This window comes from Thermobia domestica, chromosome 14, assembly GCF_964235325.1.
Source record: "Thermobia domestica chromosome 14, izTheDome1.hap1.1, whole genome shotgun sequence".
In the NCBI taxonomy this organism is placed as follows: Eukaryota; Metazoa; Arthropoda; class Insecta; order Zygentoma; family Lepismatidae; genus Thermobia; species Thermobia domestica.
In genome coordinates, this window is record NC_137467.1 from 61,625,873 (window position 1) to 61,648,847 (window position 22,975).

The 22,975-nt window shown below is 33.9% G+C and overlaps 1 protein-coding gene across 1 annotated transcript in view; it reads right to left on the reverse strand.

Moving 5' to 3' along the window:
- Nucleotides 1-22,975, reverse strand: part of CARPA (Carbonic anhydrase-related protein A) — a 799,359-nt gene that overhangs the window by 336,685 nt on the left and 439,699 nt on the right. Inside the window, exons 5-6 of the mRNA XM_081737978.1 lie at nucleotides 22,588-22,683; nucleotides 4,664-4,730 (exon numbers count right to left, since the gene is read on the reverse strand). Of these exons, the coding sequence (XP_081594104.1) occupies nucleotides 4,664-4,730; nucleotides 22,588-22,683 (163 nt within the window). The remainder of the gene's footprint in view (nucleotides 1-4,663; nucleotides 4,731-22,587; nucleotides 22,684-22,975) is intronic.

Sequence of the window (22,975 nt, forward strand, 5' to 3'; positions counted from 1 at the left end):
AAATCAGCGAAGCTACATAAGAAGAGACCTACATTTTAATTTGGGATCAGCAAAGTTACACAGAATGAAACATAGTTTAAATTGGGATATGAGCCGCTAAAGTAAGTTCCATACAGTTCCATAAAGCATTAAACCCGATACCTTATCCATCAAAGGCACGCATGCTAGCTATAAGACCAGTGAGGCAGGCACAAGCCATGTTGTTTTGGGCACTTAGAAAAAGTAAAAAAAGAGAGAAGAATAAGACGAAAAGAAAAGAAAATATGTTAAAGTAATGTTATCCTAGATATGGACAAATATTTGATGTTACTCTTCGCTTGAAATGAATGTAAATATATTACGTAAACAATGCAACATTGAGACAAAGAAACATTCATAAAACTGCGTCTACAAATCACAAAGTCAATTCAAATTTGTCGTCTTCACTTTGTGCAGCAATATACCAGTTGTTCTTTGTTTGAAGGAGAGGAAGATGTGGGTGGGTAGTCACTATAGCAACATATTGACTTCAACGACAACGCCGTTGTATAGAATACAAAACTTGTTTCTAAGTAATCATTCTGCGCCAGCTAACAACGACAATCTCTTAAACTATGCGACCTGTGGGATTACACAATAAAGTTGATGCGATATATTATACATGCCACGACAACTTTATTCTATGCTAAGTTCGCAACAGGCAATAAAGATGAAAATACAATGTGACATTATTCAATATTTTGTACATGTTATGATACGTAAGAGCTTGGGCGGACTAAGAGAAACCAGGTTGAAGATAAAGGATAAAAGAATGCAAATTACAAATATAGGTGTGGATACAAGGTTTGATTAATGGGACTGGACATACGAGATGTGATAACAATACGGAGAATAATTTTATTAGAAATAAAATAATAAGTTTACATGGAATTTGATTTAATCTCCTTCAAAGTACTGTCCTTGGCTATCAAGGCACTTATTCCAATGTTGAATCCATGACTGGAAACATTTCTGGAAGGCTTCTTTTGGAAGGACGTTAAGTTGCTCTGTCCTCTCCTTTTTAATATCGGGAATGGTGTCTACACGTTTTCCTCTAAGCAGATTTTTAGTTTTTGGGAAAAGCCAGAAGTAGCACAATGTTATGTCCGGAGAGTACGGTGGATGTGGACAGACAGGAATATGTTTTTTCTCCAAAAACTTCAGTTCTTCAGTCAAAAGTCAGGGAACGAATTTCGCACTCACTCATCTCATTTCCAAATCGGTGGTTAAAATTGTACGGACTGGGTACGAGATGTTTAGTTCTTTGAAAAGCTTTCGAATAGTTATTAGCCTGTTTGAACGAACACTTTTTGCACGTTTTCTTCTGTGTTTGAGGTTAACGGACGTCCCGAACATTGCTCATCTTCTACCAACTCATTTCTGCTTTTAAATTGCTCATACCACTTGTAAACAGTCTTCAGAGTTACAGTGTTATCACCATACACCAATTTCGAATTCTATTGGCATTTCTTTTGCAATTTGAAATAGAACTTGGAGCCGCGGTGGCTCTGTGCTAGAGCGTTTACCACTGGTGGATGGGGTCTTTGGTTCGATACCAGCTCAAGCCAAGTGAGCTTTGTGGTGGACAAACAACGCGTGCGTGGATTTTCTCGGCTTTCTTCCGTTTCCTCCCACTTTCTTCATTCCATAATCCGGTTCATTTATCATAATCACTGTTTCCTTTAGCCTAGCCGGCATAACCGTAGGACTAAAACTTAAATAATTAATTTAATTTTTTGAAACATAACTTAATGTTCACGCGTTGTTCATGTACGACGACAGACACGGTAAATACAACCTCACTCTAGTGGCTCTGGACTCTGACTGAAAAGTCAGAACGTGTTCCAACTTGAAGCTACCTGTCTCAACGAATCAGGATATCGGATAAATTACGTGAAATGGTTGTAGAGTTAGCAGTTACTGCTAAGAAATTCATTTACCGCATTTTTTGATCGCATCTTGTATATTTCCTATTGTCCTCTACATTATCTCCCAGTTAGTTTAAATCCAATTTTCATTATATTATATATGGATAATTTGTACTATTTTCTATACAATTTCTCGTCTGACAAAATTTACAACAATTTTTGCATGTATAAGCTGTACTATTTGCTATGCAATTTCTCTAGCGATCCAATTTTCATTAAAATTTCCATCTTTAACTTGAACTATTTTCTACACAAGTTTCCCAACCGCTGGAGAAAGGACCCATAGTTTCAATAGTGCTGCATACTTGTGGGAAAAGTCCTATTTTGGGTATTAACGCCAATAAAATTATCTTAGGGTGGGAGTTAGACATAATGAGTTACCAATAAACATGGAATCTCTTGTTAATTGTCAAATTATGGTTCCAAATATTCTGTGCTATCAGAATAGTATGTGGTATAACGCAATTGGTTTGTTGAGTGACTTAATCATGTATAATTCTAAAAAATTAAGCGCCAACGAAAACAAAGTGTTCTCTGATATTTGACAGAAGAGAAAAAAGGAAACAAAATAAATAAATTCATGTAAAGAGAATAAAGAAGAGCAAGTGAAACGCTCGTACATTTATGAATCAAAGACCTTTCGTTTATTATATATATACATGGTGAACGGTAACTATGTTGACAAACTTCAGCAAGTGATTCCGGACACCTGTACGTGAAAAAAAGTCTTTGGAACATATGCACGCTGTCAATAGTTTGGGAGACACAGGACGCCGAAAGCGTGAAAAGATTAATTTTAGAGCTCCATAGCTCCTCTATCCTGAATGACAGAGTTAAGGCGGCAAGGTCACGTCAAAGAAACCGAACCTGCTCTATCCAAAAATGCCTATGCTGAAATCGTGACATTCGTGTGCAAGAGATTCCCCAAAGGAAGTGGGGAATCCCCGGATATTGTCTGTCGAAATGTTTGTCTAAAGTTGCACGGTTCGAAGGTTGTACGTACAGTAAGCAATGATTTGTTGTCGGAAATGCCATATCGCCAACATTGTCAATATGGCGCAGGAGTATACATTTACTATGTGGAGTTGCATACCTGCTACATCAGGCATGAGTTAGAACAGAGAAGAATGTGCTCTTGATTTACCATACATGAGAGGGGGAGTCGTTTGGAATGCATTGTTTACATAATATTGCAGTTGTTTACAAAATGTGCTATTTCTTTTCACGCACTTCATGTGCTACTTCTGTGCAAACGACTTCCCATCTCATATATGGTAACTCAAGACCACATTCTTCCCTGTTCTAATTCATGCCTGCACGAATGTCACAATTTCAGCATCCGCACTTTTGGATAGAGGAGGTTCTATTTTTTTGACGTGACCTTGCCGCCTTAACTCTGTCATTCAGGATAGTGGAGCTATGGAGCTCTAAAATTAATTTTTTCACGCTTTCGGTGTCCTGTATCTCCCAAACTATTGATCAGCGTGCATATGTTCCAAACATTTTCTTTATTTTTTTTTTCCGTTTAGATGTCCGGAATCATTTGCTGCAGTTTGTCCACATAGGCTAGTTGCATTTCACCCTGTATAGTTTATGTAAATATTGCGCCTAGATGTATATGCAACCTGTAACGTTTCGATGCTTCGCGTGTTGCATTTAAGTGATATCCTGATTTTTTTTTTTTTTTTTTTTTAATAAATGATTGTAATATGGATAAGCAAGTTTACAGTCATGGTTACCCATGGGTAGGTTACCTGATTAGCTCCGTTAATGAATTCCGCCGAGATATTGCTATTGCTATTTATTGCAAAAAATTAGATTCAAAAAATCGCTTTTGTTCAAGAGTTATCGTGTGCACTAACGGACCGACTGACGTACTAGTGTTATAATCAACACCACTCCTTAGCGTGATCGTAATAAGAGGAACGATTGGCCAAAACATTATGTTCGTGTTTCTTTTTCTTCAATAGTACATATACGCTATTGAAGAGCGTCGCTAGCATTATTAATGGAATGCTGGATAAAGTTATTTCAAAGAACAGAGCGTCTCAACTCTAATGTATACTGTACTCTCTCCAGGCGAGCACCCAGAATTTTTTGTTCGAAGGGTTCCAAGTTTGGGGAGTATGGGTTCAATACTACAAACCATTACGTGTATGTAGTGTTGAATGGGTATTATTCTGCACTGGAAAACACAATAAGTGATTGTAAAATACTTCCACCTATATTTTCAGAAAATAACGATAGAACTAGATTGTTTTTATAAGAGAAAGAGTACAGATAAAGTGTAAGATCAGATAAAGTGTATGCTATATCAATCATTCCCCTGTTAAATAAGTATAGTTCTTTGAGAAAGTATACAAATGTAAGTTGAGTTAGGAAGTTTTTTGGGGTGTCCGAACCCGGTGGACCCCTGCGGCCCCTGTGGACCCATGTGAGTGCGTCCCTGACTCTCTGGCAGAAAGATATGTATAATTTGAATATACAAGAATTTTGTAGCTGTTCCTGTTATTAATATGCTGGGTAAACTATAAATTCCCAGATGGATGCACTGTACAGAAAATTTAGATTTAATTCTGATTCAGCTTAAAAATAAAAAAAAAAAAAAAACTTTCTTATGTTTAGAATGTATGATGATTAAATAAGTGCACAGCAAAAATAGAATTCAAAAATCAAGAATTTCACATTATCTATCTCTCTATATTAATTGTACTTACCTCTATAAGTGACTTCTCCAAATTTACTTGTTATTATTCTTAGTTCAGGATTAGGCGAATCTCCGATCTGTAAGTACAAAATAAGTTTCAAATAGTATTGTTTCTTTTTTCACAAAAATACATAAAAAGAATGACTTATTATTATTACTTTAATACGTAAAAAAACTGTTATTCGCGCAGTTATTCTTTGAAGAAATTAAAACTAAAAATCCAAAAAAGAAAGTCGAACCTTGTTCTCAGAGAAGACCAGAAGCAAACCAATAGATTAACAACAGAAATTAAATGCGAGCTCGCATCTCCAATTTTCCCACTCTAATTTAAAATTTAAAATAAATTTTCTGGTAAAGACTACATGTGTGGGGATACCTTATTAGCTCTATAATTTTGCAATACATTTTGAATATTTAGAGAAACTGAATACCACACTTTTCATCTCTCCAGAACTGGTAGTTTATGGTTGAATGGGCTTTCTCTTTTTCTTCACATCAGATGATGAAGAGATGCTTGATGCTTTGTGATGCTTGAAGAGATTCCTGAATTTCGTGCTTTTTATTAGCTTACAAAATAATATCTGTAAATAATTTCCTAGCATCTGAGGTTAAGGGATTGATTCTTTTTTATAACACATATGCTTGTAACTGAAAAATAATTGTTCATATAACTTCTTGAAAATCTGTAATATACGTTATAAATTCTGATTTCGTTGTATTGCTGTTCCCAAGTTTTTTTTTTTTTTTTCTGATTTTCTCAAGTTTGTGTCTCACTTTCCTATCATCATGCTCACGAACTGTGTAATTAAGTGACTGCCTTATGAGAGTACGGGCAAGGATCTGCAACATGAAAATACATTGAATCTCAGCCAACGGAACACGTTCCACTCACATGATTCTCGAACATAGTTGATGGATAAACAGATCAAGCATACAAATTAGTGACACTGATTTTTATGACGGCTACCGATTTTAGTGATGCCTATGGAAAGCACTGTGAGAGCTTACAAGTTTACATTAGTCGTGTGTTGAGTGTGCTGGAAGTAAAGTACGCAATATATTTGTTCGTTCATTAGAAATGCAAGCGAGCAAAGAAGACCGTTTTCCTGACTGCTGAGGGAGTTGCCTTTTGTGTACGGTGAGCAACATTCACGTATGCTGGAATACCATAATAGTCCAGTGAAAGATGTTAGGTCAGATTAATCGTGCCGTTACTCCTAATGTTAGTGGTCGGGGGAAGCTTTGAACTGGGAAAACCTGGATCATTGTAGAAGCATTTGGTTTACATCGATTCGCATCGGTCGATGACGTGTGTAATTGAGACGAGGTATGGTTCCTTTGGCAGCCCAAATCTTCCTCAAGGACGAGATTGACTACATCATCTCCAGGGGAATCATGATATTAACATTTGTAAGAATTACTTTCCAAATAATAAATATTTAATGTCACTTCTTGAGGAGTAACTTGTTTCATTTTACTCCTCTCACTGAACCCAAGAGCTTTAGATATATTAACGTTAAGTGAAAATTTTACTTTGATTCTTGAAATCTCCAATCCTTTTAAAAACAAAGATCAGATGTTCCTGTAGAGTCTATAGTTAAGAGTGTTACAATCACATTGAAAAGCGTGATTGTGGGTGCGTTGATATTCATGCTTTACAACCGACTGGAAATTTTAACTGATTCATTAAACATGGCAAGCAGACGCTCATATTCTGGAAGTTAACGAACATGTCCGTCATTCATGACTCTTTTCGTCGCCAATATTTAGGATTGTCGCTTTAGATGTGCTAACGTCGGGAGAAAATTTGTGTGCTTTTAGTACGTTGCATTGTAATCATGTAAAGATTTTTTTAAAATTAATTTTTTTAAAAAATATTAAATATCACTCAGTAAATAATAAAATCACAATTTCTGTATTTTATTACCTACTTTCTTTTAACTTCTAACTCTTGAGGTTTGTCCTCACACTTTAAATCTTAATTTAATTTAATTATAAATGTCTTACAATGATGAAATTTTGACAGCAACATAAGTCGGATTAAAAGACAATTCCATTCTTGTGATCATATATTTCTATAAATTTGTGAATATTTTACATATTAGTAATATATAGTTGGACCATATGAGAAATAAAATGTCAATAATAAATGTATGACACAGAATAAAATGTAAATAAAAATATATTTATTTATGCTTCAAAAGTAGAAAATAAAAAATATGTTTTTTAAAAAACGTTTTTTTTTCTTGAAAAAGAAACAAATCGTACTAAAAAGTAAAAATTAATTCTGTTTCCAAGGAAATTCAGTTTTAAAATTCAGAAGAAAAGCATAAATAAATTGATTGTTTACAAGTGTTTCCCATGCCTTTTTTTAAAAAACAGGCGTGTAAATAGAAAATATTTCAAATTAATTTTTCTTCAAAACAGAAGTAGTTTTTACATTTTAGCATGATTTCATTTCTTTTAACTTCAAGTACGATTTCTTTTTTTTCTTAACTTCTCAGTACGGTATTTTTTTCCTTTTCTACTTTTCTAGTATAATTTGTTTTATTTTTGAAGAAACCATGTTTTCAAAATAAATATTTATATTTCATTTTCTTTAATAATTTTGCAGTCTCTCTGCCTACATGCAGAACTGTAGATCTAGCAACCTATAATGTGTTTCCGTGCAGGTAGAACACACGTACATTGAAGATTGACCCATTAAACAACATGCAATCATTTTGTATAAAAGTAGTGTCAGTTAAGATTCTTTTTACTTTCGATTTTGGGGACAACTGTCATAGTTTCCATTGAAAATGTAATATCTAATATTTGTTACTATAATTATTTCTAATTAACTGTCTCTCTTTGAGATACAAACTTGAACTTCCCTGAAAGTTCTAAAAACAGTTTTAGTGTTACACTTTATTATTATCAAAGTGCCATGGCTAAATCAATTTGCATGTTAAGCAAGCAGAGTATGAAAGAACATTGATTCAAGTTTGTGTAAGTAAAATCTCTTTCTTTCCTTAAATGGAAGTGATGTTTATGTCTCATCTTAGTGTGTGCCTACAACTTTGAGGTTAAGTTCCAAAGTTAGGCGTCCGTTTCTAGGAAAATTTTGAAAATTTACCGGAAAGAAATGAATAATTTGGTTGTTTGTAAGCTTGATAATGTATAAGGAGAGCGAAAGTTGTGTTTATTTTCTTACATAGAAACATGGTTCTAAACATGGAACTATTTGGCAAGCGGAGGGAACTACTTGGCGCAAGGTTACTTCATGGTAGGATTATGGAACTGTAATACGCATTTGTTTTGTAAACATGGCTGGTGATAATCAGGGAAATCTATTAAAAGTAAGGAAAAGTCATGGCTTAATAAATCTAAAAATAGATTGTAGAAAATACGGTAAGCAGATAACTGTAAAGAAACGTGGAGAAAGTTATATTTGTCAATGTAACGGTAAGTAACATAACCAACATGGCGGCAGAGTTCTAGAACACAGGTTCCTCTTTCCTTTTAGCTGTAATAAAGATAGAAAACAACATGTCCTGTGGGGCTCTAACCCGCCTTATCTCGCTAATTTTCGCAAATTAATACTATTTGAATTAAATATTAAAATTTGGTACACAAAGGAACCAATTATTACGCTTTTAGCCAAAAAGTAGGCGGACGATCAACTTCGGAATAAATGCCCAACTTTCAGATGGTCTTAATGTTATTACTTGTTGTATTAAGATCCGCGTGGCAGCTTGTGAAAGGGATTACGGTAATTCGAATCCGGCATAAATAAACATAAATGCCATCTGGTTTGGGAAATATTTATTTTCAATTGGTACACTATCAACTTCTCACGTATTTCTCATATTTATAGTGCCTATTAGGTATATTCAAAAACGAATTCTATTTAAACAAAAAAAAAAAAAAAAAAAAAAAAACGAAAAGCGATTTCAAGGAAAACAAAAAACCTCCATTTCGGCTTTCTTCCAAAACCAATTTATGCTTTCTACAAAAAAATTGCTTCTTTCCTTTTTACTGGAAGCAGTGTGATTTTCGGCGAAGCTGGTATATGTTCTTGTCCTTCTAGTAAGTAATTCCAAACAAGTTAACAAAGAAGCAAGAAGGTTTTGATAGAAATCAGAACAGGTTTGACAGAAAACCTAAACCGGTTTTATAATAGAAAACCTCAACCATTTTTCTAATTGAAAACTTATACCTCTTTTCTAATTGAAAACTTATACCTCTTTTCTAATAGAAAACTTAAAACGATTTCTCTAATAGAAAACCTAAATCAGTTTTCTAGTAGAAAACTGAATACGTTTTGTTCTCCTTTTTCATAAACCGGTTTCGGGTTTTCTATAAACCGACAAATAAACTATTTTGTATCCATCATTAATGCCAATTTTCGTTAAGTACATGATAATATCTAACTATACTACTCGTTAAATTGTATGTAGAAGTACGATTGTCCACACGTTTTTTATTCGTGTTTCATAAATAATTGCAAATGTCACTAATGATTATGCGTAACATGAAAATGCCGATTCTTGCAAACATCAACTTCCAACTGGAATTTTATAAACGTTTATCAATTATGATTATTTTGCACCAATATTCAACTTTATCGCTTTAATTGTGTCGAACTTGGGAAACAAATCATGCGCACGTAGTATGTATATAAGAATTATTACAACCATGCTTGCGTTAATATGGTGTACAGTCGATTGAAAATACCGGATTTGCTTTAATATGGCTGCGAGACGTCGATACTTACAAAAATCACTTTGCAACTGGAATTTCACAAAAAAATGTAGCATTTATGACTTTTCTCGCCAATATTTAGCTATTGCTTTAGGTTATGTGTCAACTATGGTACACCGTTTATGCTGTCATATAGCTTAAGGTTCATAGAGTATAAAATAATATAATTAGGTACTTACAAAAAATTATTGCATATATACTGATATTTACTGGAAAACATTGGTGTACTGTTCAAATAATTCGACTGTTTCCAAGAATATAACATGTACCCACGTACGTATAAGCTTGTTTTTCCGCAAAATTTAAGGTGAGTATACGCTGGAATATAAAAAGTGTTAGGTAAGTATACGCTTTACTATATAAAATATTAGGAGTATATACTGGAGTATAAAAATTTTAGGTGAGTATACGCTGGGTGCAAAAATATTAGGTCAATATACGCTGGAGTATAAAACTATTAGGTGAGTATATGCTGCAAAACAATATATTATATTAGTATATGCTGGAGTATAAAATATTAGGTGAGTGTACGTTGGAGTGTGAAATATATTAGAAGAGTATACGCTGAAGTATAAAAATATTAGATGAGTATACGCTGATAAAGTATAAAAATATTAGTTGAGTATACGCTGGAGTAAAAAATATTAGATAAGTATACTCTGGAGTATAAAAAATATTAGGTAACTTTACGCTGAAGTATAAAAATATTAGGTGAGTACACGCTCTAGTATAAAAATATTAGCTGAGTAAACGCTGGAGTATAAAATATTGGATAAGTATACGCTGGGGTATATAAAATATTAGGTAACTATACGCTAGAGTATAAAAAATATTCTGTGAGTATACGCTGGATATAAAAATTATTAGATGAGTATAAGCTGGAGTATAAAAATATTAGGTGAGTATATGCTGCAAAACAATATATTGTATGAGTTTACGCTGGATTATAAAAAATATTAGATAAGTATACGCTGGAGTATAAAAATATTCGTTAACTATACGCAGAAGTATAAAAATATTAGGTGAGTATACGGTCTAGTATAAAAATATTAGCTGAGTAAACGCTGAAGTATAAAATATTGGATAAGTATACGCTGGGGTATATAAAATATTAGGTGACTATACGCTGGAGTATAAAAAATATTAGGTGAGTATACGCTGGATATAAAGATTATTAGATGAGTATAAGCTGGAGTATAAAAATATTAGGTGAGTATATGCTGCAAAACAATATATTGTATGAGTTTACGCTGGATTATAAAAAATATTAGATAAGTATACGCTGGAGTATAAAAAAATATTAGGTAACTATACGCTGAAGTATAAAAATATTAGGTGAGTATACGCTCTAGTATAAAAATATTAGCTGAGTAAACGTCGGAGTATAAAAATATTGGGTAAGTATACGCTGGAGTATAAAATATATTAGTTTAGTATATGCTGGAGTATAAAAACTATTAGGTGAGTATACGCTGGGTATAAAAACTATTAGGTGAGTATATGCTGGAGTATATAACTATTAGGTGTGTAAGGGAGACCAGGGACAATTGTAACAAATTTTACATTTTACTTTTTTTCTCACACTTTTATGCTCCAATAAGACTGAAAATTATACAATATCTTAAGTGAAGCTTAATTTTCTTCATACATGACAATTTCTAATATAGAAAGTTATGAAGCATTTGATGACAGCATCTGTCGTGTTACAAACGTCCCCGTGCCCGGGTCAATTGTAACAGAGCTTTGGGACAATTGTCACATAATGCTTTTAATGAAAAGTGCAATATATGGGGCATAACTAGTGCTGTGCGATATCCGGTTTTGAATATCGAACTTCGATATCGACCAAATATCGAAAGTCGATCGATATATCGAATATCGAAATATCGAAGGTTTGATAATATATCGGTCGATAATATCGAAAAATATCGAAGTATCGAAATATCGAAAAATATCGAAATATCGAAAAATATCGAAGTATCGAAATATCGAAGTATCGAAGTGTCGAAATATCGAAAAATATCGAAGTATCGAAATATCGATGTATCGAAAATATCGAAGTATCGAAATATCGAAGTATCGAAAAATATCGAAGAAAAAAATGCTATGGATATTAGAAAGTAGGGCATGACAGTGCTTGCTTCTAAGCTTTCCAGCCACTTTCAGGGCCAGTTCTAATAAAATGTCTCGATAACTCTTAACCGTCAGATAAGGCAAACCGTCAGATGTGAGGTGAAAAATTTTCTTCTATATTTTTCCGGAAAATTTTCCGTTCTTAACAAATATCAGTGATCAAGTAACAGTTCCTCAGTATTCATAAAATTAATTGAAATCATGTATAAAAATGTTAAAAAGTGAAAGATCGTTTAAAGAATCTGAAAATTTTCATGGCTCACACAATTTTCAGTACTATGTAGGAACAAGTGAAATAATGTTTCATAAATCGAAATATTTTGTGTCTTGTATGCAAAAATTGAAGAATTTTTTATGGGTCGGAAAATTTTCGTCATTTTGAAGCAAAAAGTAAAACAACTTTTTGTGAATCGGAAAGTTTTATTGCTCTGTAGAAACAAATGTAAGGAATTTTCATGAATCGGGAAAGTTTTCATCACGATGTAGAAACAAGTGAAAACACTTTTCATAATCCGGACAGTTTTGGCTATTATGTATAGTGATATTAGGTGGGAAATTTTCCACTATATTTAACTGCACATTGAGATATACGATTCCTGTAGAGGAAAATTAGACTGCAACAAATTATAATTTTCCAATTAGGTTTCGGGAACCAGAAAATTTTCTAATATTTCAAGTTGGGAAGTAAAAATTTACGTAGTGTTTCTCTCTCTCTCTCTCTTTCTCTCTCTATTATATCTACTTATTTATAAATGTTGCAGAATGTAAATCTATAAAAGTAGTAAAGCTATGAGAAAACAGTCTTATGCGTATTAAACTGACGAAATTTAATATTGTAAGATCAAAGGTGGATTCTGAGTGAAGAACGCATTCAAGTTTTTGAAACATTCTTGAAATGAAGAATCGTTAGATTTTCACTTCATGAAACTTTTTAAGACAATATTTATTACCAATAAATTTTATGGCTAAACAACGATATATGAATAAGTGGAGTATGTTTTTATGAATCGGAAAACATTCATGACTTTTAATAAATTGAAATTTTAAATAATAGAATGGGATATTTGTACTTTACGAAGTCATGTTCTCTGCACTTGGCATACACACACACACACACAGAGAGAGAGTGAGAGAGAGAGAGAGGAGTTGAATTGAGTTGATTTTGAGTTAACGTCCCTTTCAGCAGCGAGACCATATAAGACGGGACCAACTGATTAACGTGAACCGAACTACATGAGCTCCTGCTGGAAATCGAAGCCAGGTCTTCCATGCCAAAGGCGCGTATGCTAACCGCTTAGCAACGAAGGAGCTCGCAGATGAAAAGAGAGAGAGAAACACTGTGTAAAATTTTACTTCCCAACTTGAAATATTGGAAACTTTTCCGGTTCCCGAAAGCTAATTGGAAAATTATAATTTGTTGCTGACTAACTTTCCTCTACAGAAATTCAATTTCGTAGCTGAATGTGCAGTTAAATATAGTGGAAAATTTTCCACTTAACATCACTATACATAATATCCAAAATTGTCCGGCTTATGAAAAGTTTTTCCACTTGTTTCTACATCGTGATGAAAATTTTCCGATCTATGAAAATTCCTTTCACTTGTTTCTGCAGAGCAATAAAACTTTCCGATTCACAAAAAGTTGTTTTACTCTTTGCTTCAAAATGACGAAAATTTTGCGACTCAAAAAAAGTTCTTCAATTTTTCCATATAAGACAGAAAATATTTCTATTGATGAAAAATGGTTTAACTTGTTCCTACATAGTACTGAAAATTATCTGAGCCATGAAAATTTTCAGATTCTTTAAACGATCTTTCACTTTTTTACATTTCTGTACATGAATTCAACCAATTTTATGATCACTGATGAATTGTTACTTGATTACTGATATTTTTTAGAACGGAAAATTTTCCGGAAAAATATAGCGGAAAATTTTCCACCTCACATTACTAATGGTATACTGACATGCAAGTCTATTTGTCTATATTACATCACTAATTTCTTTAAGCAGAACTGATTGAATTATTTGGTATATAGTAAAATGTAGCTATCATTTTTATAAATATTAAAATATTTGTTTTTTGAAGTTGTAAACACGTCATAACATATTTTGAATATGACAAATATGATAATTGTATGATGCTTTACAAAATAAAAATTGGTAAGGTTTTATTACCTATTCTTAAAAAAGAATTGAAATATTGTCAGGTTTACAAAAACATGTTAGATTTCAGAAGAGTACTGTGCAATTTTTAAAGATAGCACTGTAACATTTAAGTAAGACTTCGCTTATCCAGTCCGGTGGTATAACATTATTGTTTTTTTTTCTTTTTTAATGAGATTTGCGTAAGGAAGAGAAAGTTTATCTTAATTCCTATTTAGTGCAAGTTTTGAGCATTTACTTAAATTCTTATTACTATCAAGATGGTGAGAATTATTTTTACGAAAATCTCATTTTCTCTTGTATATTCACTTCAATAAGTTTCCTGTTCACCAGTTATACTCAATTGTAAGAAACAAAGATTCGTAGTATGTATACTATAAAAGTTTGTGTGCAAGTTTAGTTGTAGTTCACGCAGTGGTGCCCACCCCCCTTATGTCCATGACGCACCCCCCAATTGTCTATCCGTAGGTGTTCTTCCATGAAAAAATCTACTTTTTGATTAATTTTTACACCCCTTCAAACATATTCATATAGATTTTTACCCCCCCAATATTTCAATGACGCAGTTTGCGTCATAGCCCCCCTCTGTGGGCACCCTGGTTCACGTAATTTTTGCGTTTCCGACAACATAAGAGGAGTAGTATGTAGAAATTGTATAAATATATCTGGAATATTGTATAAATATATCTATTCTATCCAATTATACCAGAGTTTATAAACACAGCAGGTACTCATTATTCAGCTCTTTTCCTGTTACACAATGTCGTGTTTGAACGGCTCAGCGCCACAGATGACTGACTAACATCAAGGAAGTTTCGAGAAAACTAAGGATAAGGCTTGCAGATTATATGCGTCCTTATGGATCGCCACATTTTCTCGATTCTGGCATCATGTTGACTGTATTGTTTGGGCTTTGATCATGTTTGGCACACAGAATATGTTACAGCCATTTCAGTATAGAACTCAAAATATGCCTTGATATCAGTTATTGATCTGCGGCGCTCAGCCATCTATTTACGGGCAAACTGCACACAACATTTTTATATTTACTTTTTGTAATTAAAACGTTTTCTAGTAATTATGGGGACCACCTCCATTATCAAAATATCGAATGGTATCGAAGTATCGAAATATCGAAGTATATCGAAATATAGAAAAATATCGAAGAATATCGAAATATCGAAGTATCGAAAAATATCGAAGTATCGAAATATCGAAAAATATCGAAATATCGAAAAATATCGAAGTATCGAAATATCGAAAATATCGAAGTATCGATATATCGATTTTGATATTTACAAAACATCGAAATTTCGATATTCACAAAATATCGATCGATCGATCGATATATCGAAGTATCGCACATCCCTAGGCATAACAAAACAATATATATGGTTTAATAATAGTGATACTACTAGTAATAGTACTGATAGGTTTAACAACGGATGGGGACAACAAATTAAAAGTATAGACTTAGACGCACTGCGCCCCTAGATTATGCCTACCCTGCCTACCGTATTGTTATACCACAGTTTCAAGTCCTAATGATATTGTACTACTAGACACCCACACTGCTTTTGTAACCTCTATACACATCCCTCACACAACGATGCGAACAGATAATGCGCTACTGTGCGAGAGAGATTAAGTGAAAAGTTACATTGTTGATTATTTCTGATAAATCGGAAAGGGAGCCTATTTGACAAATGAGTCTTTAAAAACGTATAGGCTATTTAAAGACATCTGAAGGAAGCAACATATTGAAGCATTAGCCTATTCTAATACAACATTGAAAAGTAGTGATCCGGTCAGCCATAAAAGTTTGTGAGGTTATATAAAAAAATTAGGGGAAGCCCCATAATGAAATATGGGGTGAAAGTCTTTTCTTTCCTTACAGTAACCTTAATGACATATTATACACTAAGGCCTCAAATGATTATTTTTGGGGAGACTCGGCCCTCCCCTACGTACTTGTGGCCCCAGAAAAGCATACTTAATACATACATAGTTTTATTAATTACATCAATTGTATTATCTTCGGTGATATCTAGTTTATTTTCATAACGTTCAGTACAACTTTGTCTGGGACGATTGTAAGGTGTTACATTCGTCCCCGATCGCCATGTTACATTTGTACCCGTTCAACGGTCAGCGATAAATACCATGATTTCTCATAATTTCATTGAGTCAAAGCATCAAACACAATATCCACGTTGTCAAGGAAAGAACATAGATTACACACACACAGGGTATTTGTTTACAGTAATCGCATATCTATCAAGAAAAAATTAAAATAAGTCAATTAAAAATTTACTTACGTCTGTCAAAATCGCGTTTCTTCTTGTCTACTCTTCCACACTTTACTAACGACGCTCTTTTTTCATCCCACATACACCTTGCATTGTGATTCCAATGACATGTACAAATGATATTCCGAAGCTCACTTCTATGAGTAATGGCCAATGTTACAATTGACCCGCGTTACAATTGTCCCCGATTTCCCCTATATGCTGCAAAACAATATATTGTATGAGTTTACGCAGGATTTTTTAAAAAAAATATTAGGTAACTATACGCTGAAGTATAAAATATATTAGTTGGGTATATGCTGGAATATAAAAATATTGGGTGAGTATGCGCTCTAGTATAAACATATTAGCTGAATAAATGCTGAAGTATAAAAATATTGGATAAGTATATGCTGGAGTATATAGAATATTAGGTAACTATACGCTGGAGTATAAAAAATATTAGGTGAATATACGCTGGGTATAAAAATTATTAGGTGAATATATGCTGCAAAACAATATATTGTATGAGTTTACGCTGGATTATAAAAAATATTAGATAAGTATACGATAGACTATAAAAATATTAGATAACTATACGCTGAAGTATAAAAGTATTAGGTGAGTACACGCTCTAGTATAAACATATTAGCTGAATAAACGCCGGTTTATAAAAATACTGGATAAGTATACGCTGGAGTATATAAAATATTAGGTGGGTATACGCCGTATAGACACATACACGTTCAATTACATTCCTGCTGTGAAGAATACAAAATAACTGGCCTTTGCGAGAAATACTGAAATTAATCCTGAATTTGTCAACCTAATGCACAACTGGAATTTTTCACTAATACTAACACATACTAGTGAAACTGGCCGACTACCTATTAAACCTCTGCAATTAGATTCTCTAGAACTATAAGACATCAGGTGATAGAGGAATGAGTTAGAAAACCACTCGCTCTAATCTCTAATTGCGTTTCACGTTCCAACTTGGGTGACGAACATTAGAAAAAAGAAAAGTAGTTCTTCTGAAAACTTTTCTGATTGGAAAACCTCCTTGATTACTCTTGGCTAACAATGTGCTTCTCCATCAGATATATGACCGTATGTGCGGTTGAAAGTAAGAACAGTGGCTACGCAATTTTCGGAAAGACAAGGCAAGATTGTTCCTTTCACCCAAATGAAATACAAGCGGCCGTTTCCTTTTAACGAATGGTACAGTACAAATCCTTGTAAATACTTTGGGATTGTCTTGTAACTTCCGGCGTGTTAAATTGTCTCATAAAAGAGCCTAATGATAGGATGTTTTCCACAGAACAATCAATTTTGAGAAACCAAAAGAAAGGAAACAGGTCCGGATATTCTTGCCAAGACAATGGAAAAATTACAACGATAGTAATATTACCTCTAAGAGTCTGATAAGTATTCGGAGAATTTGATTATAATTTTTTTAAAGAAAAAAACTCTCAGATTTAGTATCATAGACTATTACTAGATTCTATATAGGGAAAGCACAGCACTTATGCCATCACAGCTAAAAGGGTTGAACGGGAAGGAGGGAAATGATGTTGAACGGAACCTAAAATGGGAGTAGAACTATTATTGTGATGAGTATCCCTTTGCAATTCCAGCTCACATGGCGATGTGCCAAACCCCAAAGCTTGATAACGAGCACTCGATAACTGCCTGCCCGCTGGCAGGTACAACCACATAGTGCATCGAATTTGTCCAAGATCCCAATGAGTGGAATTGGCCACCACACACACACACACTCATACCGCGTAGAGACACGCATACAGAGACGGAGAGAGAAAGCATAGGTAGTTAATTGTCGCTCTTCCTTGTGTGTGCTAGAGCCCTGAATTACATTTGAGTATCTGTGAATTTGGCACAGACAACTTAAACTTTCTATACCGTGCTGCAATTCTGTATTAATTGAATTGATCGTTTTTATTATTTTTTCTTAATTGTTAAATATTGATTTCTGTGTGTATAGAGAAACTAAGTTACGAATTCGCCTGTTGAGATAAAATCTAGTTATGTTTAAGTCTTCAGCTCACTTGTATCGTTACAATAGTTTTAAATAAACAAACTGGCTGCACATTAGCGTCATCTATTGACGCACTCGTTAACTATTAGGAATAAATGTTGCATACAGACTGACTTCTTTTGTTTTTATAATAAGAATTTAATTAGAAGAGAAATCTTAATGGATATATATTTTTAAATGGGTTGTTTATGAACATAGTACCTGCCTAAGTTTTGTTGTTAATCTTGTTTTGAATTTAGAGATTTTGTAAACCCATTTTATTACAATACATCAAAGAACGATATAACCATTAATCCCGCTACAGTTACATATCTTAGTGCAGAACGACTTGATAGGATGGACAAATGAATATACGCTATCTGTCCATCCAAATTATAACTTGGTCTTTACAAGAGATTTTGATACTACATAATATTTTTCGAAACGAAGTAACTAAAATAAATGAAGTTCGTTATGCTCTATTATCACGTAATATCTATACAATATACAATATTATTCGTTTTATTGCTGAAACTGAACTCTTGATGTAAACACAGGTGTTCCTCAGGGATCAAACCTAGATCATCCCTTTTATTCTTATTTGTTTTAAATAAGGCTGCTGAAACTTTGGAAAATTATGAGCTCATAAATACTCAATATGAGAGAGCCCTAAGTGACTAATTCTATGGCCTATAGAGCCCGAAGGTTCAACGCCGCGTTCACAAAAGCTCTCCACTGACTTCTGTCCTTAGCCAACTGGATCTAGTTTCTACTTTGTATTCCTATTTCTGCGAGATCTATTTTAATATTGTCCTCCCATCTGCGCCTTGGTCTTCCTAATGGTCGTTTTCCGGTTGGTCTTCCAGTTAATGCGTTTCTACTTTCTTCCATCCTGGCTACATGACCTGCCCACCTGAGCCTCCTACATTTGATGACCCGAACAATGTTCGGTACAAGGCATAAATTATGTATTTCCTCGTTATGAAAATTCCTCCAGTCCCCATTCCAATTTCTCTTGGGGCTGAGGATCTTGTTCTCAAATACATTCAGTCTACGTTCTTCCCTCAGAGTAAGCGACCATGTTTCGCGACCATTCAAAACAACAGGCATGATTATCGTTTTAAATCTTTTAATCTTCAAATTCCTCGACAGAATTTGTGACAAGAGATTTTGAACTGAATAATAACACGAGCTCCCTGCTATTAGCCGACATTTAATTTCTTCATGAAAATGGTTTTCGTCTGTTAATATCGAACCTAGATATTTGAAAGTATCCACTGTATCAACTAATGTTAATACGACAACTTGAGTCAGGCAAGACCATTTTCAACATGTTCTCATCAATCAATGACTTGCATTGCAGTGTTAAATGCAATCCTGCAGTTCATACATATCTTGTGGTAGTGGTGATTTGTAAGTTTTGTTCCTTATATAACCGCACAAAAAATAATTCTTTAGTGCTGAGGACTAGGTTGAAAGTAAATCTATTTGTCTCCACATTCGCCTGGACAAGTCAAAGCCTAGATGATGATATAACGTTACAAAGGGCATCTGTTTACTACCCTAAGAAAAAATGTGAATTCCAGTCGGCAGGTCACCTGCTGACGTGCAACATCATATTAAATACGAATGTTTTACGCAGTGATGTAAACCTGTGGGGGAAAATCCCATTTCGTGGGACTTTTTAAAGGATTAGAATTGGGAATTAGATTTCTAGCTTTCGGCATTTATGTCCATGTTAGGCCGTCAGGTATGACGGATGATGTCCCTCGGCGATCACACTATCCGAGGAAAGGGAAGGAAGAAAGCGGCCTGGGACCTATAAGTTAAGTACCAGCCTGGCATTTGCCTGGTGTGAATGAGGTAAACCTCATTCAGCATGGTTTGCCCCGAAAAGCTTTTTACAATTTTTCGACCGAGTGCCTCCACTGGGAATCTAGCCCGGGACCGCTTGCACCGATGGCGAGAGCCTTAGCGACTGCGCTACACGGGGCCCACTAGGACTTTTTTTGACATTAATTTCTTGAAAAGAGATAAAGAGAATCTCTATCGAAATTGGTAACATGGTATGGGATTCTTCACTTATATCAAATCCACGCCAACATTTTTTTTTTTAAAGTGGGAAATATACATAATGTGTCATTAATAAGTGTAAAATTAGCGTTGTCAAACCGATTCATTTTTAAAATCAGAAAAGTTAATGCTACTGAGAAAGTGGTTCGTGGAATGTCCGATACTCTGAAATCAACAGCCAAAGAACGAAAATTGTACTCTGGCACTTAAAGAATGAAGATAATAAAATAATGAATAAATGAAAAGAAAATATCAAATGATAAACAATCAACTTCCAAAATGTTCCTCACAAAATATATCAGGAACGAATTTAGTATCCTTAAGCTCAGTATGATAGGATCGCACCAAGGCGGGATGAAGACACTGCTCTTCTGACAAAGAAAAAGTTTTCGATTAAGGAAATACCTATTCACAAACCATCTTGTATACATGGAATATCGAATAGTTTTAAGTTCGTATTTTATATTATTATTATTATTATTATTATTATTATTATTATTATTATTATTATATCATGGGAAATTCAAAAGCAAAATGGGACTTCCTCTTTCTCGAGATAGGATTTTATAACTTCTTAGGTTGACATCACTGGTTTTATGCATAGTATACACTACCATCCAAGAGCGTCCAAGTTGAGTCCTGACACGGTGCTCCCAGTGGGACACACGCTATCTAGGAATTCCGCGTATTTGCGCTGCATCCAGGAATAAATCTAGAATTATTTTTTTCTAAATGTTGGAATTTAACATACTAACTTTGAATACAGTTCTACACTGATTGTTCTGATGAACGTAATTTACGCTGGATACTCAAAACCGACCTATTCATGGTAAATTCTAATACGCAAAGTGTCTACTTCTTATCACTGGCAACAGAAGCGACGATTAAAGTGGTAAGAGGGAGAAGTTGCCTCCTCCCACTTTTCTGAAGTGATCTCTTATTGTATATAGTTTCACTTGGAAATGTAAAGTTTTTGTATGTATTACTGGTTCATAGAAAAAATGGTGCCATATAATATTTGCCGTTGGGTGAATACATATTGGTTATTTGTCTTCCCGTGGAGTTAAGAAAACTACAAGAATTAAGTTTCAATTGTCACGTAAAATGGTCCAGATATATCTATTGGAGCGCAACAATTCCAGCATACTTTCATTTCTTCTTAGAAGGGCTCGATATGTTAGTCAGCCGCTTTGAAACTAATTGAGAGCACATTTCGCCAAAAAAGAAAAGTCTTTCACAAGTTCTTCTTTAATTGCACAAAAATCGACAGTTCATTAAATGCCATTCTTCATTAGTATGATTAATCTTGTAATTTCTATTTATTTGTTTTGAAAATTTGTTATTAATTAATCTGATCACAATTTTTCAGACGGAATTATAAGATATTCATGAGCAAGGAATCAAATCTGTTTTTACACCTTCGTTCTTTAAGACTACGAAGGGCCAGTACCCACTTGCGTTGCTCTTGTCGATTTACTTATTAAAATACGAAATACGATATACAGTATTTTAAGTTTAAAAGAGCATCCTATTAGTTATACAACCTTTCGCCAAACAGTTTGTTAGTAACAATCAGGAAAACTAACATTGATATACAAATATTCAGATCATGTCTTGCCCCCCTCCCCCCCACATACACACTTTTAACGTCCAATCGCCACCACTGACTGGCAGCCATTTTGCAACTGGATGACCTACAATGAGTGCAATCTAGTTTTAGTATTACAAAGCACTTTTGACATGTTTCAAATAACTTTGAGGATGTGTTCGAATGTATTACAGGCATGCTAATATAACATTACACAAACATTTACATTACATTACATTTTTTGTTTACTCGTTCAAATTATTTTGAAATGCTCTTAGCAAAAATTTAATTCTGTAGAAATGAAATCGAACTATTTTATTCATGCGTAATAGTTATTAATTTATTAACATAATTTTATAATTTCACACTTCAGATATAATAATCTTAATAAGAATGTAATTGTAAGTCATTAAAAACTTTTAATTTGTTATTGGAATTTTAAGTCATAAAATGAACGTAATTTCTTAGGGTATCTGGAAATTTGTGTGAAAATTTTAGGTCTGTAGTTGTCTCACATTTTACTGAGAAATCTTCTTAAATATTTTAATGTATATTTTCTGTTATTATAGTTACGTATTAACGTGATCTCGCAACCAATTCTTTAAGAACATGGGGCCGCGGTGGCTCAGTGGTAGAGCGTTCACCTCTGGTGCTTGGGGTCCCGGGTTCGATCCCAGCTCCCGCCAAGTGAACTTTGTGGTGGACAAACACCGTGTGCGTGGGTTTTCTCGGGGTTCTCCCGTTTCCTCCCACTTTCTTCATTCCACCATTTCATTCATTTCTCATAATCACCGTCTCCTTTAGCCTAACCGGCATAACCGTGGGACGTAAAACTCAAAGTTTTTTTTTCTTTAAGAACATGGCAGTATATTTTTATACTACTTAAAAACAATAACAATTATAATTTACCTGCACCATTAATGAAATCCCCACGATGCCCTGTGACTTGTGCTGAGCTTCAGACATGTTATGGTACAATTCGGCATTGTAACCGTACAATTGGAGCTGAAAGTAAAGAGAAGAAAAATAAATAAATAATATATCAAAATGTAATGCAGGATTATTTAAGTATAGCAATAATAAAAACAATACAGGTAATACATTTTAGTGTAGACAAACTTTGTAATAAAAAATACGTATAGAAGAAACTATTGCTTCTACTAAAAATGTATGGTGGTTGGCTATTCTATTTATGTTAAGACCATAGTAGCTGTAATTCTTACCTAGTAGTGTGAAGAACTGAATAATTTACAACGGTATGTTGTATACGTGTATTGTATAACTTGTATTGTATACT